Source organism: Pygoscelis adeliae, unplaced genomic scaffold (genome assembly GCF_000699105.1).
Source record: "Pygoscelis adeliae isolate BGI_AS28 unplaced genomic scaffold, ASM69910v1 Scaffold223, whole genome shotgun sequence".
NCBI lineage: Eukaryota > Metazoa > Chordata > Aves > Sphenisciformes > Spheniscidae > Pygoscelis > Pygoscelis adeliae.
Window position 1 is genome coordinate 1,769,363 of NW_008824543.1, and position 27,222 is coordinate 1,796,584.

At 37.6% G+C, this 27,222-nt stretch overlaps 2 protein-coding genes across 4 annotated transcripts in view; one reads left to right on the plus strand and one right to left on the minus strand.

Moving 5' to 3' along the window:
* The window catches only part of FXR1 (fragile X mental retardation, autosomal homolog 1), a 28,630-nt gene extending 4,765 nt beyond the window's left edge, over positions 1–23,865 (plus strand). The window contains exons 2-16 of one of the 3 annotated variants that reach the window (XM_009321713.1): positions 80–173; positions 1,462–1,533; positions 3,781–3,929; positions 4,390–4,483; positions 5,364–5,480; positions 5,580–5,750; positions 10,987–11,065; positions 13,616–13,725; positions 14,691–14,777; positions 15,531–15,738; positions 17,381–17,584; positions 18,272–18,472; positions 19,245–19,325; positions 21,850–21,941; positions 22,847–23,865. In XM_009321713.1, the coding sequence (XP_009319988.1) occupies positions 1,519–1,533; positions 3,781–3,929; positions 4,390–4,483; positions 5,364–5,480; positions 5,580–5,750; positions 10,987–11,065; positions 13,616–13,725; positions 14,691–14,777; positions 15,531–15,738; positions 17,381–17,584; positions 18,272–18,472; positions 19,245–19,325; positions 21,850–21,941; positions 22,847–23,017 (1,779 nt within the window). In that variant the 5' untranslated portion in view covers positions 80–173; positions 1,462–1,518 and the 3' untranslated portion in view covers positions 23,018–23,865. The remainder of the gene's footprint in view (positions 1–79; positions 174–1,461; positions 1,534–3,780; positions 3,930–4,389; positions 4,484–5,363; positions 5,481–5,579; positions 5,751–10,986; positions 11,066–13,615; positions 13,726–14,690; positions 14,778–15,530; positions 15,739–17,380; positions 17,585–18,271; positions 18,473–19,244; positions 19,326–21,849; positions 21,942–22,846) is intronic. The other 2 variants (XM_009321714.1, XM_009321715.1) reach the window with 2 other exon arrangements.
* Positions 23,866–23,955: 90 nt separating this feature from the next.
* DNAJC19 (DnaJ (Hsp40) homolog, subfamily C, member 19) overlaps positions 23,956–27,222 on the minus strand; it is a 5,228-nt gene continuing 1,961 nt past the window's right edge. Inside the window, exons 5-6 of the mRNA XM_009321716.1 lie at positions 25,542–25,961; positions 23,956–23,966 (exon numbers count right to left, since the gene is read on the minus strand). Coding sequence (XP_009319991.1) covers positions 25,891–25,961 — 71 coding nt within the window. The 3' untranslated portion in view covers positions 23,956–23,966; positions 25,542–25,890. The remainder of the gene's footprint in view (positions 23,967–25,541; positions 25,962–27,222) is intronic.

Below are 27,222 nucleotides of genomic sequence, written 5' to 3' on the forward strand. Positions count from 1 at the left end.
AAATCAGATTTCTAAAATAAAACTAAGAAAACAACAGGAAAATTCTAGAAATAATGTGTAATATATCTTCAACTTTCAGTTGGCAACCAGAGCGCCAGGTACCCTTTAATGAAGTCAGATTACCGCCACCCCCTGATATCAAGAAAGAAATTGGTGAAGGAGATGAAGTGGAGGTGAGTTTATCCCAATGAACTGTCCTGATACCTAACTGATTGTCTGCTCAAGGTGGTGATGATGATTGTAAGTACATTAGCAAAGTGAAGATTCAAAGTGGAGCATGTCTCTAGTAATGGATTTATTAAGCTTTCAGTGAAACTGTAACATTTCATTTTTTTCACAGAATTACCAATGGAACTTTCTCAGAATCTAAAAATTGCTGAGAATGTTTCAGAATTAAAAACAAAAGTAGGTAATTTCCATTTTTGATCTGGAATGTAACTGTTGGAAATGTTTTGATGCAAAGATGTAGTAAAGCTCTTCCAATAACAAAAGTTTTAACCCAAATTAAATATCTGGTACAATCTGGTAGGAAATTGTGTGAATGATACTGTTTTACAGAGAAACAATGTTAATTAGAAATGATGTATTAAGCCAGGAAATTAAAAGCTGTGTGTTCTGTTTCCAGCTCATTGTAGTATCTTTAGTAATTTAGTAACTAGTTTAACTTCTGCTTTTCACTTTACTTGTCCTTAAAATCAAACTAATGAGTTTCTTTAGGATACCATTATAGTTTTGAGCTAGTAATCTAAGAAACAATGTAGTATAGGTGCTGGGTTTTTCTGTTATTTTCTTTGAAAAACATGTTACGTGTTGGCTTTGTTAGAGGTTAAACGTAAAGGATTATTTTCTACCTCCTTGCTGTTTCAAAATTTCTTGCATGCAAATGACTTTGGCCTGTCAGAAGTGTAAAAGGAGTAAATGAAACTTACAGAAGATGAGGAAACTGAAAGTTTCAGAAGTCATCTGATCTATATCTGATCTTGCATTAACTTGGTAGTGTTTGTTAAATATGGAATGTGTAGTCACATGATGACTTGGTTCATTTCAGTAGTCCTAGGCATATCAAGTAAGCCAAGGACAAAACAAAAATATTATTATGGAGTTACTTCTATGTGTGAACTTTCAGTGTGAAGACAGTGTTTGAATTTAATGAGGAATTGTCCCTGAATCACCTCAATTGGTGTTGAGCCAAGGTTTTTATCTTCCTTTAGAAATTTCTGTTGAATTGTCAGTAACGTATGCAAAGGAAATCCATTCACAGTCCTTGTAGTGAAAAATAATTAAAAATCTGTGCAAGAAGCATGTGCCTGGATAATTTATACAAAAATTACTTTTGTGTAGCATACTGTTCCATTTTAACAAAAATTAGGAAAGTTGGGATGTTCTTTCTTCATTATATATGCAGGCAAGTGAATTATGTCTGTATGTGCTTTCAGTGTTTCTTACTACTTTCATTTTCAGGTTTATTCTAGAGCAAATGACCAAGAACCTTGTGGCTGGTGGCTGGCAAAAGTTCGAATGATGAAAGGAGAGGTAAATTATTTTAAAACCTACTGATTTCATGCTGTTATGTTAAATACAGTAAATATAAAAGGTCTTTGTGATGGAAAAACTATGAATAAAGTAGTACCCATACAAAAACATGACAAAACAGGATTATAAGTTGAAATCACTTTGGAATGGCCCATGCTGCATTACACAACTGAGGGTTGTCTTTTTATAGCTGAGCAAGTCACTTCCATTATTAGTAGTTAAATTGCTTGGAGGACTGTATGCATGCATAAGAACAGGACTTCTAACATTCCTACTTTGTGAATGGAACTTGGTGCTAAAAATTAAGTAAAGCAGTACACTTGTGGTTAAAGTCAGTGTTTAAACTCCAGAAATTAAGCAGCTATCCATGTGTGTTGCTGTGGGTTCTTCTTTGTGTATGTATTTCTACTGAGTGTAGTAGAAAGACACTTCTTTAGTTGGTTTGCTTTTACGTATGTCAGATTTGTGTTTTACCATTGACTCTTGGAGTTGCACCTGCAAAGTAACTTGTAGATTCAGACACTTAAGTGTATAGAGCTATGGCAGGGTCTGATACAGTCTCATTAAAGCTTTTTGTGAAATGACAGAGAGAGATTTTAACTTTGTAGTAGGAAGGGTCCTGAGTTTTGACTTCTGTATTAGATTCCTAAAACCAAAGGAAATGGGGTTGAGAAAAAAAAATTGTCCAATTTCTGGTATTGCTTAAAAACTCTGTGAGGGCAAGGTGGGGATAAACAGTTATCAGAGGAAGATTCTGTGTTTTGATCCTTGCAGATGAACAGCTTGTTAAGAAAACAAGAGAAAAGGAGACAAATTGATTTAAATGATAGAATTTGTCATTTGGGGCTAATCTGCTTCTCTTACATATCACAGAAATTTGGAATTTTACTATCGGTTACCTTGCTATGCTGCTTATTTCAAAAAAGGTAGTAAAAGAAAAATTCTTAGTTCTGAATTTAAATGCAGTTTTATCCAATTCTTACATTTCTAGTATTTTTGACAGAAAAAAAAAGATTTTTTTCATCCTCAGATGGCTGGTATCTTTATACAGCATTGTCAAATTAGTTATTTTATGGAATTGTCCCCCCCAAAAAAACCTCACAGTTCAATTTTGGCTTCTTTGTACAGTCTTCAACATTGTTCTATTTTCACATTTGTTTTCCACAAAGTAAATGTGAAATTCATAAACAACCCATGTATCTAATGATAGTTAGCGTTGTTATTGTTCTGATAACCAGAATTCTTTAACTATAGGAGTTAATTTTTTTAAGCATAGGGTGGTAGTTCTCTTAAATTTAGTTGTCTGTTTAGTATTTATTTTTCATTATTATTACTTAACTTGTTTTGTGATACGTTTCAAAGCAGCTTTATATGATTAGGATAACACCTAAGCTAAACTTAAAGCTTGAAATTGGAAAATAGCATGTGGAAAAGTATGTCACAACCTTAGTGATTTACTTTTTCCTGATACTTGAGTAAATTGTGTGTGTTGACAAAAACGGATACTAGCTTTGAGGGAGGAAGAGGAGAAGGTACTGCTGCACTCCTAAACTGTGCACAGGTGGAAGGGAAGACAGGAGAAGGCTGCATCCCTAACACAAAGCCAGGCTTGGGGGAAAACTCTGCACACAAGCTTCTCTATACTTTCATGTGTTGGGTGGAAGTGTAGGAGTAGATTATTGGTAGCTGTTAAATCTTCTTAGTTCTCTTGCCTTCCTAAATTTGGGATAGTGTGTATCAAAAAGACCAAATTTTTATTTTCCTTTTGATCTTCCATGATTCACAGGTAGTTTGCCCATTGAATCAGTGGATTTGCCTCTTTTTTTTTTTTTTTTTTTAATTGTTGCAGATAAGATATTTCAGTGAAGAATGAGTTATGTTGTTACGTTTGCTTCTCTATTAGGTATTTCTTAGAATTAGAGCTCCAGTAAACATTTAGAATTTTGGAACTTGAACTGGACTAAAGTAGATACTTGAGGAGGTATGAGCATGAGAAAAATCAATAAAAGGTGCTTTTGTGGGGGACTGAAATTATGCTGATATGGTGCCCTGACTTCACTGAAGTATCAGATGGGTGCTGAAACATGTTCAGGCTCATTTGTGAATAATTGTAGTATTATATCAACTCAGATTTATGGTTTAGTCTGTATATTCATATTTTGTACTTTCTTGGTGATGCTGGTAATGTTACTATGTCTTTGTTCCTTACTGAAGTTACCATTTAAAAAAAAAATTTTTTTTCCATAGTTTTATGTCATTGAATATGCTGCTTGTGATGCCACTTACAATGAAATTGTCACTTATGAACGACTCCGACCTGTGAATCAAAATAAAACTGTCAAAAAGAACACCTTTTTCAAGTGCGCAGTGGATGTTCCTGAAGATCTGAGAGATGCGTGAGTAGCTCTGCACACTTTAATAAGTCATTTACTGTATTTGAGGGGGAAAAAACCCTACTTGGCTTATATTTTAGAGGCAAATTTACAGGTCCATGAAGAACCTTAAGGGTGGCTATGGCTGCAGTAGCTGGTTTAGAAACTACTGACTGGGATCCCTGCTGAGCTTTCAGGTTGGAGACAAAAAGCAAATTCTGAGATGGGAGCTTCAGGTCTTGCTTTAGGCTTGTACAGGTGATGCACTCACAGTGGGCCTCTGGTACTGAGACTTGCCAAATAACCATGATGGCGTAGAGTCCACAGAGAAATAAGCTCTGGAACCATGTTAAGGAGAATGGGAATTTGCCAGTTTCTGAGCAGTCTTTGCCATAAACTACTCTGAAACGTTCTTGGTTCTGATCATGATATTACATGTTCTGTTTTGATGGAGCTTGTTGAAATAATCATTTTGTCTCCTCAGGTGTGCTAATGAAAATGCACATAAAGATTTCAAGAAAGCTGTGGGAGCATGTCGAATTTTTTATCATGCTGAAACTGCTCAACTAATAATACTGGTAAGTAATTATTTCTATGTAAATGTTGCATGAATTTTCAGTATATTATTTATGGGAAGTATGTAGCCAGCTGTATATTTGTATGGAAGATGGTTTAACTTGTCAAGCTACGTAAATTGTGAGAGATGTGCTATAAGGAGATGGGTTTAAATTTAACCTTTGGGGGGAGGCCTTTTGGAGGGACTATAAGGACTGCGCTGCATACAGCCTAAATTTAGGAGCAGCTTTCAGTCTCATTGTTTTTATGATTTTTGTCATCCACAACTGAGTGGTGGTTCACTGATTTGCGCAGCTAACTCTAGCTTAACTGTGCTCTGGGGCAGTAGATTTACCCCCATACTGTATTACACTGTGCACTTTGACACTGGTGCTGAACTGCACCAGTTCAGCATAGCCATTAAGGAATTGTTCACTTAGATTCTTCTGTGACGGTTTTCTCTTTATTACATAGACTTTTCCCAGCATTAGTTTCTCTTCACAGTTCTATTTACTTAATGGTACCCACTTGAACCTCACTCTCCAGAACTGTGTTTTCCTGCTTGTTTCCTTAGCTCTGCCATTCAGACAGTGAGTGACAAGTATGTCTATGGTAGAATGATATTTAATTTGTTTGTCTGGGGAACATCAAGAGGAAAGAGTTACTGTGTATATCCAGCAGCAAAATCTTTAGTGTAAAAAATGCTGTGAGTGAGAACAGAAAATTGTTGGTTTGCGAGCTGGTGCTGAATTTCTCATGCTTTGTTTTGAGAAGGAATAATATCCGTGTAAGTTCTGGAAATTTAGATTATGATCATGATTTAGTTTAAATAGGCTCCTGATTTATCCTTGAAATGTGGATTGGCTTAAAAAAATGAAACTTCATGTTCCTTCTCTTTTGTAGTCTGCCAGTGAAGCAACAGTGAAGCGAGTGAATATACTGAGTGACATGCATTTGCGCAGCATTCGTACCAAACTTATGCTTATGTCAAGAAACGAAGAAGCTACAAAACACTTAGAAGTAAGCCGTAGCTTGTAATTCTTGTTGCTTGAAACTGAGCACATAACTGTACATTACATTGAATGCACGTGGATGAGTCTTACTTTGTTTTCCCTTTAGTGCACAAAACAGCTTGCTGCAGCATTTCATGAGGAATTTGTAGTCAGAGAAGATTTAATGGGACTTGCTATAGGAACACATGGCAGTAACATACAACAAGCCAGAAAGGTTCCAGGTGTTACTGCCATAGAACTCGAGGAGGATACCGGTACTTTCAGAATCTATGGAGAGGTAAGGGGGAAACTTTGTATGGATCTGACGAGCATTTCATTCTCCAGCTGCTTTTAGAGCGGTGAGAGCTGTACCCAGAACTAAGAACCTGGAAATAGCTGAGTAGTTGTCTGAGTGTCTATATGTGTGTTCACACTATGGCAGCTTGTACTACATGTATTTGAAACACGAGACTTCATTGCAGTGGTGACCTCCGTAAGATGTGTTCTGTCCTAATCAATCCATGTCCTGATGCACAAATTCTGTAACTGCACTGTAGATTTCGGTCAACTTGAGAGAGGTATAATTTGCTGCTATTTTACTTGATCACAGATTTTTTTTTTTTTTCCTTCAGACTGTATATGCTGTTCTTGTTGGTTCTCCCCCTCCCTCCTTTGTAGTTCATGTGTGTTTTGCTGTGTGGTGTCTGCTCCTCTGACCTAGCCAAATGTGTTAAAGCCTATACCTACTGCTTCTAACCCTTTTATTTTGGCAATTTTATGCTGGCTTTGGCAAAATAATACTGGTTTGCTCCGAGTTAATTCCATCTGTGCGACTCTTACCTGATAAGCTTTAAATCTCAGAAGTGCCTTGAAATGTAGCTGGTCTTTGGACCAAAACAATGATCCATTCAGGAGGCAGAAGAGCAATGACAAAGATGCCACTGTCACCAGGGCACTGTCAGAACATTTCTTGAGGGTTTTTGTCCCGTGTTACCAATTCTACAGGTGCCACTAACACCTGAGTCTCTGGTGTTAACACTTCTAGAAATTCTTGGTTGTCTACTGTTTCAGGAGTCTGTGGTCTTTAATTATGCTTCATGCATGTCAGGAGTAGAACCTGGTTGTCATCCAAGGGTCAGATGGAGTTGATATTGCTGAGAGGAGGACAAAATTCTGCACTCTTCAGTATCTCTGAAGTTCAGTGTCCTTTCTTTGGAAACCTTAAACACTTCAGGGTATCAGGATGGCAACAGATCCTTCTTTGACCTAGTACTACCAGTAAATCACATCTCACAGTTTACGAACTGGACGAGTTTAAACATGGTAGAATGTCTAGTGTGTTCCAGTTTCAGTCTCTTTAATGTGAATGATGCGATGCTGAAACTTGTGGAAAGGTTATGACCGTCAGCAGCCTCTTAGAGTAGTGCACAGCCATGATTATAAAGACCAGATGCCCTCTAAATAAAAATGCCTTTAGACACATCCAGCCTTGTCCTTCCTAGAAGTGATAGCTGCTTCTAAAAAAGCCAGGCAACCTAAATACTCCACATGATGAGGGCTTCAACATCTGCATATACTTGTGTACTCTTTTTACCTCTTTTCAGCTGAAGTTGGCAAGCAGCCAGGCCCTAATGGCTGAATGTACGGGCAGACAATTTTAGCCTGTGAGATGTGTGGGAGTAGTGATCCAGTGTCCTTGATGTTGTAGTCAGGGTCTGAGGGTCTCCCATAGCTAACGTTTTGCATACAAATAAAAGTTCAGTGTTGCTCAGGGCCAGAATCTTTGAGGGAAGGAACAGGGAGATAAATTTTAAAGAATAATGGAAATCTATATGATTAGAAGGAAACTAAACTGTATGGGATGCTGTTCATGCTTTTTCCTTGTCTGATCAAGACCACTTTGATTCCAAACCCCTACCCCTTCTGCCTGAACTGCTGCTCATGATAGCTGTTACGAAGACCACAGTACTGTGAACTTCAGAGTTTGGACAGTGAGTGGTTATCCCTACTTTTGAAATCTTGTGCTTCCCCGGGAGGGAGAGCCTTGTCAGAAACAGAAAAGTTTCTCGTAGGCATTCATTACTGGCAAAATTGAATTGCATTCAATTCTTGTGCAATTCTTAACACTTGAGCTTCTTCCTTCTTATACTAGTTTTTTAACATACTTAACTGTATGATAACCGTTCCTTTGGATAGAAGGATAGCAAGATCCTATCTATTCCGGCTTTTTCAGGAGACACTTACTTCTTGTTTTCTCTTTGGAGAAAACAAGAAAACTCGTTTTCCCTTTAGAGCTTTCATGAGCTCAGTTCCATTTAAACTAGGAGACTAATATGCCTTTTATTTTATTTCTTGAAAAAAGACTTGTATCACAACGGAAAAAGCATTGTTCCCTGCCATGACTTAGGAGGACTTTGTCTTTAACTGCATGGGGATGAGGCTTTTTGAATGATTCCCAGAGGTAGTTTTGTTTTTTCCATTAGGGAAGGACTAAAAGAGCTACCAGGTCTTTGGAGAGACTTTGAAACCTTGTCTCAGAAACTGTTGTGAGACTCCTGAGACAGATCCACCATTTGTAATAGGAATGCGCTCCACCAGCATGTAGCCACTAGATCTACATTAGTGACTGTGTTACAAAACATTTCCCCTAATATCTGCAGCCATACAGTTCTTGTTTGACACTCTCATTTAGAACTATCCTGCTGCAAAAGGTATAGTGCTGAGTTTAGAAAAATACCCTGCATTTAATCTTTCTATTAAAGACTTCAGGTAACCTGGACATGTCTTGATTGTATGGGCTACTATGTGAAGTAACCAAAGCATGAATGGACGTGTAGACTGTTGTTCAAAGTTAGAAAGGTAGTTATTAGTAGCTGGAACTCTTTGAGGTCTTTAATCCATGCGCACACTGATTTTTAGAGAGAGAGAGAAATTATTTTTCTTTTCTGAATTACTGACTGCGAAGAACTGAGAATACATTGTCCAAATCAGCTTTATATGTTGTCTCCTGTTGGGGTGTGAATGAGTCATCCAGGTTGTACTTGCACAAAAATTCTGAGTGCTTGTGGCGAAGTGTAGATATGCATATGGGTGCACTGGAGAACTGCTGTTACTGGCAGTGGTTTATTTTCTCATCCTGACTCTGCTTCTGTGAAAGCAGTCACTGTTCCTTCATCTTTATTTGAGAAAGAATTGATAAACATACTTCTGAGGCAGGATGTTGTGAACTCTTTAGTTAATTGTGTCCTACTTGTAGAGTTCATTGAAGGTGAAAAATTGCTAAGGTGTGTTGAAGTTTGTGTCATTTTAGCAGTTGTTCTGAGTATGCAGCACAGCCTCTGCTCCCCCCAATGACTTCCTGTTCATCTGTTTTCCATGCTTTATTGCTTGTTTCATTATCGTGAAATCCAATTTGCCCATGTTTCTCTTGCTGTCATTTTGACCTCTGCCAGAAGTAGAGGTTTATAAATTTTTTTGTTCTTCTAGGACTTCCCTAATTTGATTGAAAGATGCAGGAGCTGGTGGTAGTTTTATTTCACATGTTGCCTAAAAAAATGACAGGTGAAAGGGCTGAGGCATTACTGTAAAATGGAAACTGTGCTCAAAAGCCATCATTACTGACTAGATGCTGATATTTGTTCCTTAATTCTGCACTTTTGCTGTTGCTAACTGAAGCTTTGTTTCTTTTTTCAGCATCTGTATAGCATCAACTAACTGTCAATTAATTTCTGTCATTTAATAATAAAACTATAAGATAGCATTTATAGGAGTTCTCCCCACTAACTAATGCCACTGTCCTATCTTGGACATGGTAGATGAACTGTGGCCAGAAACCAGCATTCTGGAAGGAAGAGTGCCTTAGTTGTAATATTACAATGTAGAGGTGGTATGATTAGGACAGATTCCTTAGTGCAGTACGCCATTTTAGCGATCACTGTAGAGTTCAGGTTGCACTAGTGTAATTTGTCTGCAGTTACAGGAGAGAGTTTGTCTGAAGGTGCTTGTTATTCAGGCTTAGTTTCCTGTCAAGCTTAAGACAAGAGAGTAACAGAAGTAGAATAATTTTTGTAGAGAAAACAGAAAACTTCCTACCTGTAGCCAGTTCTAAACAGGCTTGGTGTGCTGTGTCTGTATGCTCCTATACCTTCCTGCAGTGCTCTTGCTCCTCTGAATCCCCAGTTTGCCTGACTGCTGCCAAATTCTCCTGTAGAGAGCTGTGCTCTGAACATAGCCTCCCAGCTTTTCTGCAGCGAGTCCCTTTCCTGGAGATACAAGCGGGTTGTGTGGTGGGCAAGCCTTGTGAGTGTGCGCACACCTAGAGGAGTAGCTACTTTTGTCATTTTGGCAGCGCGTATTCACTGAGGATTAATGTGTATTTGCAAACAGTACTTGGTATTAAGACTTGCGTGCAAAATGGATCTGTCTGTTACAACAAAGGTTCTGTGACTGATTTTGTTTTCTTTCCATTCTCCTGAATACTGAGTAAGAGAACAGAAACTTCATAGAGGAGAGAACTTCTAACAGCTGTTTTATTTAGGCTGTTCTGAAAAATCAGTACACCTTTCTTAAGGAAAAGGCTGTAAAGCCAGTCACTGCTTACAGTGAGCCTGTAAAGCTCTGTGGAGAGATTGCTCTTCAACCTTGGAAATGTCTTATCTTTATCAGGTGACATAATCTTTAGATACTGTCAAGAGACAAAGGAATCTAAAATTCATTTTCTCCTTCCCCATTTTTCCACATGTGGTCCTCTGGGAAATGTAATAGTGTATTACATGTTAAAAACTACGTTAAAAATGGCAGAAGAAATTTAAATTGCTGACAATATCGATGGTAGCACAGTTTCTGTGGAGAAAAACTGGATGCTTCCAAAGCAGTTTACAGGAAAATGCAGAGGTTAAGCTATAGTTTTATGGCTTGCCCATCTAATCATAGCCATATGATTATCATTCACTGCAAAGTCAGATGAAATGAGATACATGATCCAAAGTTTCTTTATAACTTAGTATTCTTGTAAGCTGAAGTTTTTATGAATGCTGGTAGGACCTCTTACAAATTTATTTAAGTATGGAATCTTTGTGATAATTATTATATTGTTTTTTATAAATGGATATTTATTTTTTTTAATAAACGGATTCTAGATTTGAAAATTGTCTTGATTTTCAAGAAAGAATATAATTAGCTGGTTTTTCCCAATTAATGTCTACCAGAAACTGCCTCAAGATATATCTGTAAGATATTTTATGTCTGGGGTTTACTCATGATAAGTTGCAGATAATATTTTAAAATGTCTTAAAATAGCATGGAAAAAGCTGTTTTATTCACTACTGATGCTTTGCTTTGCTACTGAATTTTGTTTCTGGGCACTTTACTTAATTATTTCTTTAACATTTAGTTTCAAACTACATTAATCTTGTCTCTATTCCTCTCTTTTTGAAAACAAGTTTGACATTTGGAAGACTTGCAGCTGTTGCTACAAGGTTTTATTTTTAACATATATTCACAAATAAACTCCATTTTCTTAAATTCATTTCCAGACTGCTGATGCAGTAAAAAAGGCTAGAAGTTACTTGGAATTTGTGGAGGATTTTATTCAAGTTCCCAGAAATCTTGTTGGTATGTAATACTGCTAAAACTTGAAAACTTGGGGAAAGGGAGCCTAATCAGCATGACTCTGCGAAGAAGATTTAGATGCCAGTACGATATTTGATTTCTCCATTTAAGCAGAAAGTGATTAATCTTTTAAAACGATATGCATCAGGGAATTATTAAGAAATGACATATGTTATTGTTGAATAATACTTTGTTGGGATTTTAACGCTTAAAATTGTTTGATTACAGACTTGTACAATCTAATTTAATGGTAATATTAGAAGTTCAGATTCTAGTAAGAAAATTATTTGCTAAATTGACTACTTACAAGTCCTGAAATTAAATTCCAAAATTTAATATGGAAGTACTACAGTAGATTTGCAAGAATGACGCAAGACAATTCTCATGTTATTGCTCCCTCCTGGGTTCAGATTTGGTAGAGGTGGTGGTTGGACGGTGTTGAGCTGCTGTATAAATCAGCAGTGCTTGTCAGTCTCATCCTCAGTCTAGAAGTGGGCATTTTCCCATGTTTGAGTTTTATGAAGGTGTAGCTTCCCAAAACTTGTAAATGAGTGTTATGGTAGCTTCCGTATCATAAGCTACCCTACCTAAAGGTGGCGTTAACCTCTGTTCCTCTTCAAGAGCAAAACACGTCTTTCTCTAGTCCAGTCTTCACAGGGTACTTTTCCATTTCCCTCATTCTACTCCTCTCAGCCTGCTGGTTGTGCTCTCTGAGTCTGGCAGCTTCCCACTCTGCATTGCCAGCTCCTCAGGGGCAATGCAAGTATGAAGGGAGTATTAAGAGTGCAGGTGTTGCACCTGATTCAACAGCAATTTGGGTTATCCAAAGCAGAAATTAAAAGCTGTGCTTTAACCTCCTGTAGGTTTGGGCTTAGAGCTTGCATTATAGACTAGGTAATTTAAATAATTCATGGGCAAACTCCTAAAAATCAGACTGCCAAGGTTTTATAACTTGAGCAAGTTGAGGTGTAGCGTTTTGTTGCGTTTTTTAATAAGACCTCTGCAAATTACGTATCTGATGCAACTTGATTCTCTCATCTATCGAATGTTAAAGCTTGTTTTAACATTCAGCAAATTAATTGTTAATTTGTACATGAACACGTTTTTCTGTAATCTCATTCAGCAAACCTAGCTGAACCAAGGAATTTGCTAAATCTAATGTTTTACAAACTGAGGTTTTTGAGGATTTTGGATAGCATTCTACCTAACATGAATATACCTGTATGGGAATCACGACACTAGTCATAGTAATGCATTTAACTGAAAATGCTACTTTTAAACAATTACAATACCAATTTATGATGAAGGCAGACATCTTGCCCAAATCACCTATGGTCATATATGTAAGCAGGCATATATTTAGCTACACTTTATGAAGACACCCAAGTTAAAAGAAGTGTAGTGACCATTAATGACTCAAAGTGAAGGTATCACACTATGCCCAATGCATTTCTTTCTGTACCGAGAGAGAAGAGTGCCATCTACTGAATTACCAATTTCAGCTACTGAAGCTCCTTGGGACTGAGGACTTTTTCCCAAACACTGGCTAACCATTATCCTCAGAAAAATGCTTAACGCTATAATGAGTGTGGTTTATTTTAGTAGCAGTAACAGGATTACTGTGCAAAATCAGATTGTAGGCATACAGAATGATTAGCTGTACCATGTTTTTTAAGACAAAAAGGTACAAAAGAAACCTGCACTATTTGAACTATTGAGGAAAGGAAACAATTTTTAATGCTTTTTGAGCTTTACTTTGTATCATGTTTGATACCTGCTGTAAAGAATGTTCTTATGGAATATTGTGCCACACACTTTTGGCTGTCACCCTTTTTTCAGAGGTTCTACCTTCCTTTACTCATAATTTAAACATAAATGTTTTTAAGTGCCAGATATCTGTAGCTGGGATGAAGAAATGTTTCTGCATAACTTTAGATGAGGAAGAGCTAAAATCTTTTAGTAAGGGGGCAAAGGAGTCACTTTTTTGAGATTTAAACATACAAGTCCTGAAAAACCTTTTGGTTTAGATCCCACACATGATCTCAAAATAAATATTTTAAAGGTAATATGGAAAGTATGGGTAGTACTCATGTTTGTTGTAAAGGCAAAATTAATTTTCAGAAAACAATTATGTAGTTTTATACTTCTTTTTTTTTAAGAGTCTCCCAACAAACATATATTGAATATGCCCGTCAAATGTCAGGAAGGATTGAATGAATTTAAAGTAGGCATTTGCAAAACTTTTGTGCCATTTTACTCTTAGTCTGGTTCTATTTGAAACTTGTGTGTAGTAGTGATCTTCATCGATACTTGTCATTCTATGCTCCCCCCCCCAATTTTGGAAGATTTCACCTCTTTCTTCTGGCACAGTGTGGGGTATTCTTTGGGGTTTTTTGTACCTGTGTGAAGTAAGAGAAAACTTTGAAACAAAGTGAACGGTAAAGGAGAGTTAGGTGGTTGTTACAATTATGTTATACATAACTTACAATATGAAGAAACCCGTTAAAATATTTTGCACATGGGTGCAAAATTAACCATTCTTGCCCTCTGAAGGAAAAGTTATTGGAAAAAATGGAAAAGTGATTCAGGAGATTGTAGACAAGTCTGGAGTCGTCAGGGTGAGAATTGAAGGAGATAATGAAAATAAACTGCCCCGTGAAGATGTAAGTACTTTACTCTTTCTTCCTATGATTAGGTTTTTATTTTCAAAATCAGTCATGTTGAATCTTTTAAAAAGGTTGTGTAGGAAAATACATGCAGAAAGTGAGAATTTCTGGGGCGTGACTCAAATGAGTTAAAGTGCTACCCTATGGCATCAGAATGGGATCGCTGTTTCATCTCTGCATCATTATGCAGTTTACAAACACAGCCCTTGTGGTCTATGCATCCCTTTGTTTTTTTTTTCATGGCCAACCTGTAATGGTGGTGATGTCCATGTTACAAAAACAAGGTGTCTGTGATCTGGTAGTTTTCTAGGATAGATGCTTGTGGATATTTAACAAAGCCAGTTTTATAACTTTTCTGTGGATATAGAGAGGGCTTTAAGGTTTTTTCAGACTGGCATCTTGCAGCAAATTTTATATGAAACAATTCAAGAAAGGTGTTTTGCTGCTGAAGCAAGACTTTTTTTTTTTTTTTAACTTTATCCTATATGTATTTTAGCCGCATAACTAATTTGGGATCATGTTAATAGTGTTCCCATATTTTAAATATATGAGAACATAAGCTAAAATATTCTAAAGGTACTTCATCTTGTAAAGTTGATCTAATTAACCACTGGACACTTCTTGGTAAACTGTGGGTGCTTCTACACAGCTACTGTGATAAACACACACAGCAATTTTGTTAGCAGAGGGCAATATAAACACTGTATGTCAAGTTACCTCAACTGTCAGAATAGGTTGTTGGGAAAGCTGGATAGTCTTAAGTCCTTAACATGTAAGCCCCTATCCTCACCCCAGTCTGAGCTATGTCTAGTGCATCTTTGCACCCCAAGATCCAGTTACTGTCTTTGCTTGTTTAGCTCACTTTTGTAATTTAAACAGACTTTTTAATAATTTAAACAGAAAGCATTGTTTTGATGATAACGTTCTTCCTGCAAGTAAGATCTGACGTTTTGTTTCTATAGGGAATGGTACCATTTGTATTTGTTGGTACTAAAGAAAGCATTGGAAATGTCCAAGTTCTTTTAGAATACCACATCGCGTATCTAAAGGTAAGTGTATTTCAGGAGAAAGAATCTGTAGAGGAAACTTTGGTTGAAGTAACAGAATTTTTTAGTAACAACTTAGTGGGATTTGCAGTTGATAAATCCCGATACAGAGAGAAGAGTTTAAGGTTTGGTGCCTTGAACCCACCCCTTGCTCATAGGTGTTATGGAGGCCTTTAAATATATTATGGTCACTTAATACTGCTGGTGTTGAAAGGATTGGACTGTAAAGAACGCTGGTTTAAGTGGCATTTGAGAAGTAATACCCGAATTTTTTTGCCTATGTTAGCGTTCTGTTGTTCTGAGGTTAATGCTCTGTTGGGGTAGGATGGAATTTCTAATAGTAACACACTAATACTACATAGTATTAGAACAATTATCCGTCTAGATTAGTTGGCTTTGTATGGAGTTGCGGTGTTGACTTAACAAAAATAATGAATGAATTTGAATCATGTTACTTTGTCAGTTTGCTTTTTTTAAATTTGACTAGAAAACGTGTGGTGTAGTTAAGAAAGGTAATAATAGTCTTATCACCATGCTGAAAGACTGTGTTTTTTAAGAGAAAGGTTTTAGGTTTCGTCCAAAACTCAGAGATTGCAGAACTCGGTTGAATTCTGCTATTTGCAGTCACCTTCAAGGTGGTGTTAACTCTCCTACAGGAACGCTAGTTCTTAAGATGACTGGTCGGACAATGGTATTTTGTGAGGGGAAAGAACATTTCTTTATCAGCACTTTTTTTTGTTGTTTCCTTTTATGTAGGAGGTGGAACAACTAAGACTGGAAAGGCTCCAGATTGATGAACAATTGCGTCAGATTGGTATGGGTTTCAGACCTTCTTCCGCTAGAGTTCCTGAAAAAGAAAAGGGTTATACAACTGATGAGAGCACCCTCTCCTCAGTGCAAGGTTCCAGATCCTACAGTGGAAGAGGGAGAGGCCGCAGAGGCCCCAATTACACATCTGGTTACGGTGAGTTTTCTTGAGCATTTGTTGAGCGAGTCCTCAGTATACTTTTGAAACCATAACTGTCTCTAGATCTCTTTGTGTTCAGCGTAGCTGAATGAAGGTAGGCTTGAAAATGTAGAATTGCCATTTTCTTTTTTACGTAGCTCAAAACACCTAATTAGATTTACATTCTTGTTGAAATTAAGTTTTAAATTGAAAAAACGAGCAAACAGAAGATCTTGTCCTTCAACAGTAGCAGTTGTATCATACAAAGCTGGGAAAGAGCAAGAGGTACAGATACTCTTCAGGAGACACAAGTAAAAAAAAAATCTGTAGTTAGCATTATTTGTTTTGAGGAGGAGAAAAATGCTTGTCTGTGATCGTGGCCATCTCATGAATGTATTTTTGAAAAGTAAAGCAAAATACTTTAAAATGGAGACAGCACAAAACCCTTTTTTTTTTCTTTAATTTGGTCAGGAACTAACTGGATTTGTTTAAGATGTAGTGAGATATTCTGATGGATTTTTACATTAACAAGGAACTGCTATTTAGTTCCCTACAGGTGTGTGCATTCCCTTTTCATTCAGCAGCAGCTCCCCAAATGGAGGCAGTCTGCATTTGAATATAGACGTATTTCACAAAGAAGAATAGGTGCTCCTGTAAACGAGGGGGGGGGGGGAGGATATCTCTTTATCAATACAGTAAATTACTCTTGATCATCTACACGTAGCTCACTTCTGTTACAAAATCAGACAGGTTCTTCTTTTGGATTTTATAGTCTGTCACTTACTGTAGCTTACAGGATCATGCAGCGTGTGTCAGGTTGATTCTGATGATAATGCTAATGTTTGTGACTTCATTTGGTACTATTTCCCAATTAATTGTTTGACTAAACTGTAACAAAAGTTGTTCAGTTTGTTTATATACCCACAGACTTTCATTTGGAAAACTGACCCCCCTCCCCCACCCCAATGGCAGGAATTGCGTGTAAGAACCGTATGGGTCTAAATTTCTTTATTCCAGAATGGTTGGTTAGTAGGGAGAGTTCCTGGATGTTTAAAATCAATAGTAGGTGTTGAATTTTTAGGTAGTGAAAAGCTGTGTGGGTTTGGTTAGCTCAGAGACGGTGAGATATTATGGACGCTATTTAATATAAACAGTTAAATTGTTCAAGCAGCATCACAACAGCCAGAAGAGGTTGCTTAGCAACAGCCATAAAGTTGTCCTTGGGAATTTCGGAGAAGTTGCCTAGAAACTGCACCAAATGCCTGCAGTGTATACACAAAGAGAGGAAACGCTGTTTAATCCTTGATTTATCTGTGTATGTAAATTACAGTTTTGGTAATCTTTGAGCCCTTATTTCTCATGTTACTACAAACTAACTTAGGTAACTTACGCTCTATCTATATTTTATATGTGCATATATTTATTTTTATTTATGAGTATATCTAAACTATAAAATTATATATACATTTATATACTCTTATAAGTATATATTAATAAAGTGACTTAATTTCTATATTTGTACATATTTATTTATATCTATAACACATGTATGTATATATAACCAGCCATGCTGGGTAGAAGACTTCTGTGTGAATCTGAAACCAGAATATAATCCCAAATTTCATATTAATTTCCAATTTTCTTTTCCTTCTTGTACAAGGTACAAACTCTGAGCTCTCTAATCCCTCTGAAACAGAATCTGAGAGAAAAGATGAACTTAGTGACTGGTCCTTGGCAGGAGAAGATGACCGAGAAAGCAGACATCAACGTGACAATAGACGTCGTCCTGGAGGACGAGGACGTAGTGTATCTGGAGGTCGTGGGCGTGGCGGACCTCGTGGCGGCAAGTCATCCATTAGCTCTGGTACTGTGTTTCAAATGTATTTTGAATTTAGTTTCTGTTCCTGGCAATTTTCTGTATAACCTTTTACTGTTTTAAAATACTCCATTTTTACATTTACATCTTAATACATTGGGATTTCAGTAGAGCTGTGTGATAGTTCCTTGTCATACACTGTGGTGTTAGATTTTTATTTGCTTATCTTCTGCTCACTATGATCTTCATTTCCTTCCTCTACTACACATGCATAATAATGATATTCTCAAAACTTCTAAGGCTTTGGCATGTTAACTCTGGCTGCCTTCCGAGTTAAGCTTTCACTTAGAGAAGAAATCATAGAATGGAAGTTACCTTACGTTTTATCAGAATTTGACTGTGCTAATTCATAACACTTCAATAGTGTCAAAAGTACCATGCTGCTATGAAGTGAAAGGTGTATTTTACGCACTTAGCAGTTTTGAGTAAAAGTTCTCTAAATGTCACCTTGGAAGTCTTTGTGAGGAAATAATACAAGTGCCTGTTGTGGTGCCTCAGAATACTTACTGTTGGGTTAGAGTCAGAGGGGAACCGGTGTGAAATCGTAAGTGCTGTAGTCCTGTGTATTATACCTTTTCGTAAGGTTGCTTTGTATTTTGAAACTTTCAAAAACAGCCTGGAAACTGAATTATATGCAGCTCCAGTGTCTTAGATGGAAATGTTTTGTTTGTTTAGTGCTTAAAGATCCGGACAGCAACCCTTACAGCTTGCTTGATAACACAGAGTCAGACCAGACTGTGGATACCGATGCTAGTGAATCTCACCACAGTAGTAACCGTCGTAGGAGGTCACGCCGGCGAAGGACTGATGAAGATGCTGTTCTCATGGATGGAATGACAGAGTCTGATACAGCTTCTGTTAATGAGAATGGTTTAGGTATGTAAACAGTTGGATGATAGTCCCCGAACAAGCTGAGAAAAAATGTGTTGTCCATGTAAGTGTAGTGAAACACTTGTTCATTTTTGTTAGTGACGAATCGTTGTTCTGTTAAAGGTTGCTGTCTGATTAAAGAGAGACTTGCTCCATGGCTCTGCCATGAAATCTCCTGTTTATTGAGCTCCACTAGTATTTTCATATGCCTCTTTTGTAAAAACTGTCTGACGGAGACACCGGAGACTAACGTGTTGTTTCCCGTTAGTACTGCTGTTTTCACAGAAACAGTACTGCTGGATCAGCATTCTGTTTCTCCTTGGTAACCTCAGTCTCAGTGTAGGAAAGCTACTTAAGTAACTGTCACTGTGTCTCTACCCACCTTCTGCTTAAGTACTTTTCCCTCAGTAAATTCTCTTGATACTCACTGGGACAAGAATATAATCTGTGGCTTAATGATGTAGGAGAAAACCTCCTCTTTCGTGGGTTATGTGGCTAAAATTTGACATATGGTTACTTATTTAATAAATGAAATCTGAGGTCATTAAGCATATGCCTAAATGTTTTAATGAGCCAAGAGCAAAAAAGTAAAATCTAGCTTTTGCATCATTGTGTACGCTTTCAGTATAAAATTACGGTTTTCTTTCAGCCTGTCTTATTTAGCCTGTCTCTTTTAACAGAAGCAATTTTAAATGCCCCATGCTGAAACTGCTGAAGAATTTATTTATTTATTTATTTAATCGTCAGAAATAGTTCATGGTAAACTTTGCAATTGCAGATGATAGTGACAAAAAACCCCAGCGACGCAATCGTAGCCGCAGGCGTCGCTTCAGGGGTCAGGCAGAAGATAGACAGCCAGGTAATTCGAGTGGAGCTGTGGGTAATCTCAGGTCAAAAGCATGAGAGAATGTTGTGTCTGCTGTTTTACATATAGCTGCATAATATAAAAAGGTTACTCAATAACTAATAAGACTACTAGATAAAGATGAAAGATGTTTCCTCTACTAGGAGAACTTACAAAAGTTCTTAATCTGTCTAATGAAACTAATTTATAATGTCTAACTTTTTGCTTGGACATACCAGTACGCTTCTGATCCAGTTCTCATTGCAGTCAATAGCCAAACTGCTGTTGACTTCAGTGGTCCAGGATCACGACAAACGTGAAGGTTCACGACCTGCACTCACTTGCATCTGTGCACTCGCATTGAATGTGACACAACCTTTTCAGCACCGGCTGAGAAGCCGAGAGTTGGAATGGCAGGATGTGGGTGCCCTGGCAGAGCACTGTGAGGGAACTCACGTGGCATCTGCCAGTCCCGTGCCCGTATCAAACTGCTGCTATCGGTCCTCGGCTTTTGTGCATATTTGTAAGTCATCTACAAATTGAGGGTGGGAAGGAGGAGGAATTTAAATGAAATTGCATGTTTCCAATTTTTTGTTGTTGTGGCTTGTTGCATTTCTTTTGTGTGTACTAACACTTGAAACGTTAAAGGTGAACTAGCTCATTTTCAATATAATGCCCTATTTAGAAAACGCTTGTACATACGTGGCGTAAGGTAGTAACAGAAGGTCTTCTAGATGGACAGGTTCAAAATTTCACCCATATTTGTCTTCCTTTTATCTGTGGTGCTCTTACAGCATTTCATTAAGAAGAAAAAAAAGTTGTTGCATTACACTAACTAAAACTCGGGGGAAGAAAAAAACCCCAAACACCCCACCCCCCCTAAAAAAAACCAAACCCAAAGTAACCCATTACTTCTCAATGTTCTAGTTTTGTAACAGTGATACCAGTTTATAAAGGGGCAGAAAAAGTAAAAATGGATTTCAGCTTTTAGTTGTAAGTAAAACATAGAGGTGTTGGTCATCTCTACAAAAGCTATGATATTTTTCTTCTAAATATTCTAAGAACAAAACAAAAATTGCCCAAACAAGATTTCTCAGTATTTTCCTGTTGATGTCTTTCTTCGAGATACCATTTTCAGTTTGCATAATAAATATTTTTAAATACAACAGTAAGAGCATTGGTAGTTAGTTATACTGTCTTTGTGAAAAATGCTCTAATAATTTAATCTTTTCATAAATACTTAGTAAGTGTATAGCGAGTAAAATTAAGACAGAAGGAAAAACCCCCACACCGCTAACAATGTACTTCAGTCATTTAGTTGTATTTCTTGATTTACGTTGCTATATGTTTTGGGTTGCTACTACATAAATGAATATTAAGAATTAGTGTCTTACACTGTGTGCATAAAACATGCTTCAGCTTTACATTAGAGGAGTTGGGTACAGAGCCTCATTTTAAAGAAATAATTCTCCTTGAGCAGAAGCTCACTGGATCTTGGCAATTATGCTAGGACCCAGTTGTAAGAAGTCCAGTTACTGTAACAGAAAATTCATGTGCTGTACTTCCTATTCTGATGTAGGGTTCATGCACAATCGTTCCTAAATCCAGAAAAATAGTTCACCTGAATGCATGATATACTAAATATAATTGACTGTACTGTTCCACAGATAATGCTTGCCAACTCTAATGTGCTTTAGTTCATCAGAGATATGAGTGTATATTTAAACTTGTAGTGCTATGTATTCTAAAGATAGAATTGACTCTCAATTGGTGTGGGTACAAGAGGGCGGGATAAGACAAAACCAGGCTACAAGAACATGTGCTGAGGTGGCAAGAAGAAAAGAGGTCAGAAAACCCCTGGCCGGCGTCCAGTAAGTGTGGCCGTAACAGTGCGAACATGGCTGTCCTGCTTTTGAGTACAGGCTCGCTCATACAGAGCCGCTTCAAGTGTCTGTACACACACCGCAATTAATCCACCCGCCCACAAGCCAGAGTTAACTGTGTGGATTGCATTTTGAATACCAGGAGGAGGGCGAGTTCTCTAGCCAGTTGCTTCACGAAGTAACAAAGATTTGAATGCTGCTTTGTCGTAAGTGATACCGCACTCTGAACCTCCCCCAATTCTTTTCATATTTTAACTTACGTTGTTTCATTAGTGTGAAATTCTTCGCTACCCAAGATAGTAAAACCCCAGTGACAAACACAGCCTATAGTTTAAAGATGCTGCAGCCTGATCTCTTCAAACCCAGTACAGAAAGCCCTTATTTTCCAATAAAATTTCCAACTGGACCAAAATTACTATTTTATTAACGTTACGATTCCACCTTCAGATCATCCCGTTACCACTGATTTTAGTGAAAATTGTCTTTAACAACAGAAACAAATTGATCCTTGCTATGTAGTCGATACCTGTAAGTGTGAAGGCCTTTTGTGAGATGTCTCCCAGTTATCGTGTAACTTGTACAGAAAAGACATATGAAGCATAATGCTAAATCAGACTTCTGATGTGAGCATCACTGTAATTTTTTTCCTTGAACAGTAACAGTAGCTGATTATATATCACGAGCTGAATCTCAAAGTAGACAGAGAAACCCTCCAAAGGAGACACTAGCCAAAACCAAGAAAGAAACGGTAAGAAGACTTTTTTTTTAACGTATGGGGTTATTTTTCTCTTCCCTTGCAGCAAAACAGTAAAGGAATGCTTCATTTAGATCGCCCTCATTTGACTGCAAATGCATTTGACTTTAAGAATAAATCATTAAAAGCAAAAATGGCCCAGAGTAAACGGAACCAACACTGATTCGCAGACTATCATTGCAGACTTCAGTGGCCACGTGTAATGCTCAAATGAAGTCTTTACGCATTTTAAAATACTACACTTAGTAATGTAGCCTTACATAATAAAATGTGAAAATTATCCATGGGTGAGTCTTGAGAACTAATCCTTAAAACACTTTATAAATAGAGGATGCTAGATAGCATGGTTAGTGACTTGTACAAACTATTTTAGAAAGAATTAATGTTACAAAGACTGTAGATTTGAGATCTGCTCTCCTTAAAGGATCAGAGTGAGTGGCATTACATATTGTGAAAAATAATGTTCAGAACTGAATAAAGCAGAATTCCTTTACTTCTAAAGTAACATTGAACTTATTGCCACAAGTTAGGTCTGAGTTTAGCAAAATAAGAACAATCCGTTGCTATCCGATGAGCAAAACCTAATCTTACTATAGACTTTGAAAGGGGTGTAAAACTCAGCTTTTCAGTTAACTTCTTCCTTGGCTTAGAAGAATTGAAACTGCGAAATAAACCATGGTGGGTATGCTGTCTCAGGGTTACCGTGGCACGACTTCCTCGGAAGTGTCCTGTAAGTGCCAAGGCAAGCAGTAGGATGCCGTAAGCGACAGGATACTGGCACAGACAGACAAGAGGTGTTTCCTATTGCAAAGCTGCTGTGTGAGCCGGAGGGAAATGTAGATTACGCTCGGTGTGTTTTTACGGAATTTGTAACATTGCCCTGTGTTTGTTTTTGCAAGGCAAAAGATGCGATTGATGAGAACAGCCCTTCCGAAAAGGCAGTGAATGGTCCTGCTACAGCTTCTGGGGATGAGCCTTCTAAACTACAGCACAGTCCTGATGAAAAGAAAGTTACTGTTCAGGAGGATGGAAATAATCAGGAAGAAGCAGTGCTGAATGGTGTTTCATAAACTGAAGTTCCTAGTTTACAGTTCTTTTACATTACATTTAAAATAGTGCTTGTATAAGCTTGCCAAAGATAGAATATGGATCGCCAGTCTTGACACCGCACTTTCAGTTCCTCCATTTTGGAATACGGAAAGGGGAGGGATCCTGAAGAAATCATATGTTAAACATACTTTGACACCTACTGTGTTATAAATATATCATCAGATGTGCCTTGAGATAGTATATGTAACATTTAAATAAACAAAATTGCTGGCTATAGGAAATGTTATTTTGTTTTCAAAATATGGCAAAGATGTGAGGGGGATCCCTAACATAATACTCTTTATGAAAGCATTAGCTGCTTTTGTTACATTTTTAATAATATGCAACCACTTCTTCACCTGAGGAATACTAGAAAGAAATGCAGTCTAAAATATTTTGCACTGAAATGTAATTTCTCCATTAGTTTAGTCTGGAAACTGGTCTGTTTTAATACATGTTTTTTAAATGCTGTATGTAGAGGAAAAATCTGCAGACCACTGGAATACATTTGTTAAATTCTCATAATCTGCAGGGATACTGGGTGACATTGGCAGTGACTGTTCTACATTGAGGCTTTGTTTGGTTTATTTATTAAACTGTACAGTATTTAAAAATCAAACATAGCTTTAGTTAACACTAAGCTGAATTAGTCATGTCCATTAAGACATAACCTGAACTACTGAAAAGATCAATTTCCAGAAAGTTTATTCTGTATAAACTACATATGTTAGTCCTTAGTAGAGTATTTTTATTTTTGTTTTGGTTGTTTGATGTGCAATATGTTTTTTTTGTATGCTGGTAGTAAAAGAAAATAAACTTTGATCTTCCATCTGTTGACTGTTTCTATCAGGAATTTAAATTACTATTGACTTTAAGCTTTTCAAGCTGTTAACGCTAACAATTGAAACTTACTTGCAAGGCAGCTTGAACCTTTAACTCTTTCCTAAGAGTTTTCTAACATGCCAATCTTCCATTCTTTAAGGCGATGATGTAAAACATCAGTTAACAAGTCTAAAAACAGACTTCTTATCTTGGAGAATCACCTAACCTGACTAACATATATAGGAATCAATGCAGATGTAGTTGTTAATTGAGAAGTAGGAAGCATGACACACTAACCCACCTTTTCAGGCACACGAGCAAGAGCAATGAAGCAGAAAACACGGGTGTGGAACATCATCTGGGTAGCAAGGAGATGTTGTAAGATGTCGGAGCAAAGGGGTAGGGCTGAAGTTGTGCTGACTTGGAAGAAAAAAATTCTGTCTTACCTGATTTCGTCAGAAGTGAGTAAGGACAAAACCAAGTACTCTGAACCACCCGTGACTCCAGCTGCTATACCCGATACAGCTACAGGAGAGTTGTACCAACCAGGTTTGGGTATGTATTTCATTTAAGATGATGTGCAGTTTTTAATACGGTTTAAGTGTTGACACCCATCGACAATGTTCCCTCCTGGAGACCAAACAGTTAAATTGTTGTAACTCTGAAGTGTGCACAAGCATCTCAACTGATAAGGCAGCCACAAGAGTGGAGAAAAAAAACGGAAGAAAAAACAAAAAAGCTGTGTTTAAAACCTCGGTATTATTTGGCAGAGAAAAACGTAAGTACAGCTTGAACTACACATACTCTGGAACTGCTGCATGGCAATGTTCCAGCTGGTTTTTTCACCCCACTTTAAAATCGGTAGTAAAGCAGAGTTATCCCTCCCTCTGTATAGGTTCTAAACGTTTTCTATTTCCTACTCGTGTTACTGATTTGATCCTCTCTTCTGAAGGCGTGGAACTCCTCCTTACTGTTGCTCTGGTAATACTATGTGGCCTGTAACTCATCCACAGAAATGCAGCTACGTAGCAGCCAGCGTTTGCGCCGAGGGTGTAAGACTACTTGCACTACTCTGAAGTAGAGGTGTGTTACTTCTGGAAAAATGAAAGCTCCGATATCTGTTGTAGTTATGAACAGATGAGTGTTAACTATTACACGTGCTGTGCAGCGGTTTTACCATAGTTGCAGAAAGACTGGCAAGATTCTTGGAGTATGACACAACTCTCTGGCCCTAATTTGGATACTTACACAGAGACATCTGCTGGGGCATGCCGGGCTTCCTGCAGCACGATGAATCCAGCTCGGGTATCTTCGATGGCTTATGTAAAGAGTTCCTGTTTCCTAATCACTATTGATGCAAACCTCTAACTTTGTAGTGTAAGATAATGTATGAAGCTACAGTACTTACATTACAAATTTCAAATTTATTAAAGGCTATAAAATCCATTAAAAACTGAAAGTTACTAAAAAAATCTGGGATGTTCCAGACCCATCAGTAACACTTAAGAAGCTCAACCAACCTTGTTTTGCACAAGGCAAAGACAACCAAGGATGTTTCCTATACTTTATTTCTTCAGTCAGACAACCACACAGCTGTCCCAACTCTTCCCGTCAAATAAATCCTCTTGATTTTTTCCCGCCGTTCCCCAAACTGGTTTATCATCCTAACTTTGGCATGTGAACTTTAAACATAGCTAGTTTAACAAAAATTAGGTAACAGCATGCAGGTCTACCTGTATCTGGTAACATGCATTGGCCAACCCAAGTTAATACTCTCTTACTCTGAAAATATTTCTGAGTGGCAGATTTTGCTGCTTATTAAAGCACAGCTATGAAAAAAACTTTAAGCCTCTCTCCCTCACACGTTTCCCCAAAAAGTGACTAAGAAATGAGTGGGGAGGGAGTGACTTCCCTGGATTCATATTTCCAGCTTCATTTATATTAAGTCAAAGACTGACATTAGAACTTTTCTTACGCCATTTATCAAAAATAATCATTTGCAGGGACAAACCCTCGTGTTTTTCTCTCTCATTCATTTTTTAGCTTGGTCTTCCAGCAAATCTTTAGCTTCGTTGATTTTGGCTGCTACATACGGAGAGCCACCTAGAAGAAAGATAACCTCATGTCACATCAGATGAAAAAAATACCTTCTTTCTGTGTTGTTAATAATGCCACAGTATGGGGGGGGGGGGGGGGGGGGAGGAGTGAGAGTATGGTCTGAAAGTTACTCAAGTTAAAGAACAAACTGCATTATGACTGAAGCCGCATAAGTTTACACATACAGTCACTGCAAGAGCTAAACGTGCAGCCAGCTCATTCCTGTCAGGTTGCTTTTAGTTTATTGGAGCGGGTTTTCTTCTCCAGTTTTATCAGTTGTAAATAAGTTGGTCACTAATGACTTAGCATAAAGTTTGTTGCGAATACGGAAACCTTAAACCAACAAGCCTGCAGGTAAACCTTCCCCTCTAGTTCCAGGCCCGCATATGAAGTGCTGCTGTACCAGTGGACTGGTGCAGTTTTTAACCATGACATACAAATGACTCACGAAGATACTGAAACAGAATCCACAATGCAAATGCACCAAAATTGTAACTGACCACGAGGCGCAAAGATCTGTAGCATGTATATACCATTTACTAGTACCAGAATTACTGTATTTACTTGAAGCTTAATTTAACTTTAGGTCGTGTAAAACACGTGAAATGTTCCTAGCAGTCTTTTAGGTTCTGCATATATTCAATAAAGTTCATTTTGAAGTTAACTTCCGCTAGATATTATCTATGAAAGGCATATCCCAAAGATTATTTTGGATTTTGGTGCATAGAAGTAAAGTAATGAAGTTCAACAGTCACTTTAAAGGAAGTCATTTTACCTTTTAAGTGAGGATTAAAAAGTTAAATGCCAAACGCTAACATGATTCTGACTCTCTGAAGTAAACAGTATTTAGAACAGGTATAGATGCCTCAAGTAACTAACTTTGAGCATAACTAGATTCTGAGCCTTCAGAGTACCACGAGCAGAAATATTTCATAGTTTAGTGTCTTCAGCAGACGCAGAAGGCGCAACACCTGCCGCTTACGGTGAACTCCCGATGCATTCCGATGAACTCCAACTCACGTCGTACATAAAGCACGCAAATATACTCTGGTCTTTCCTCTAAAATTAAGGCGATTTTAAGTCTCATTCTAACAAATCATATTTTAATCTGATATGCACAGAAGATAGAGCAAGTAACAAGCTGACCTGCTGAATCTGCTTGCGTTACAGCATTCAAGCACAAAAATATGCTCCAAAACCATAAGGCTTAAGGCACCCTAAAATTTCTTTTCACTCAGAGTTTTCTGGGCTTTTTTTAGTAGCTGAG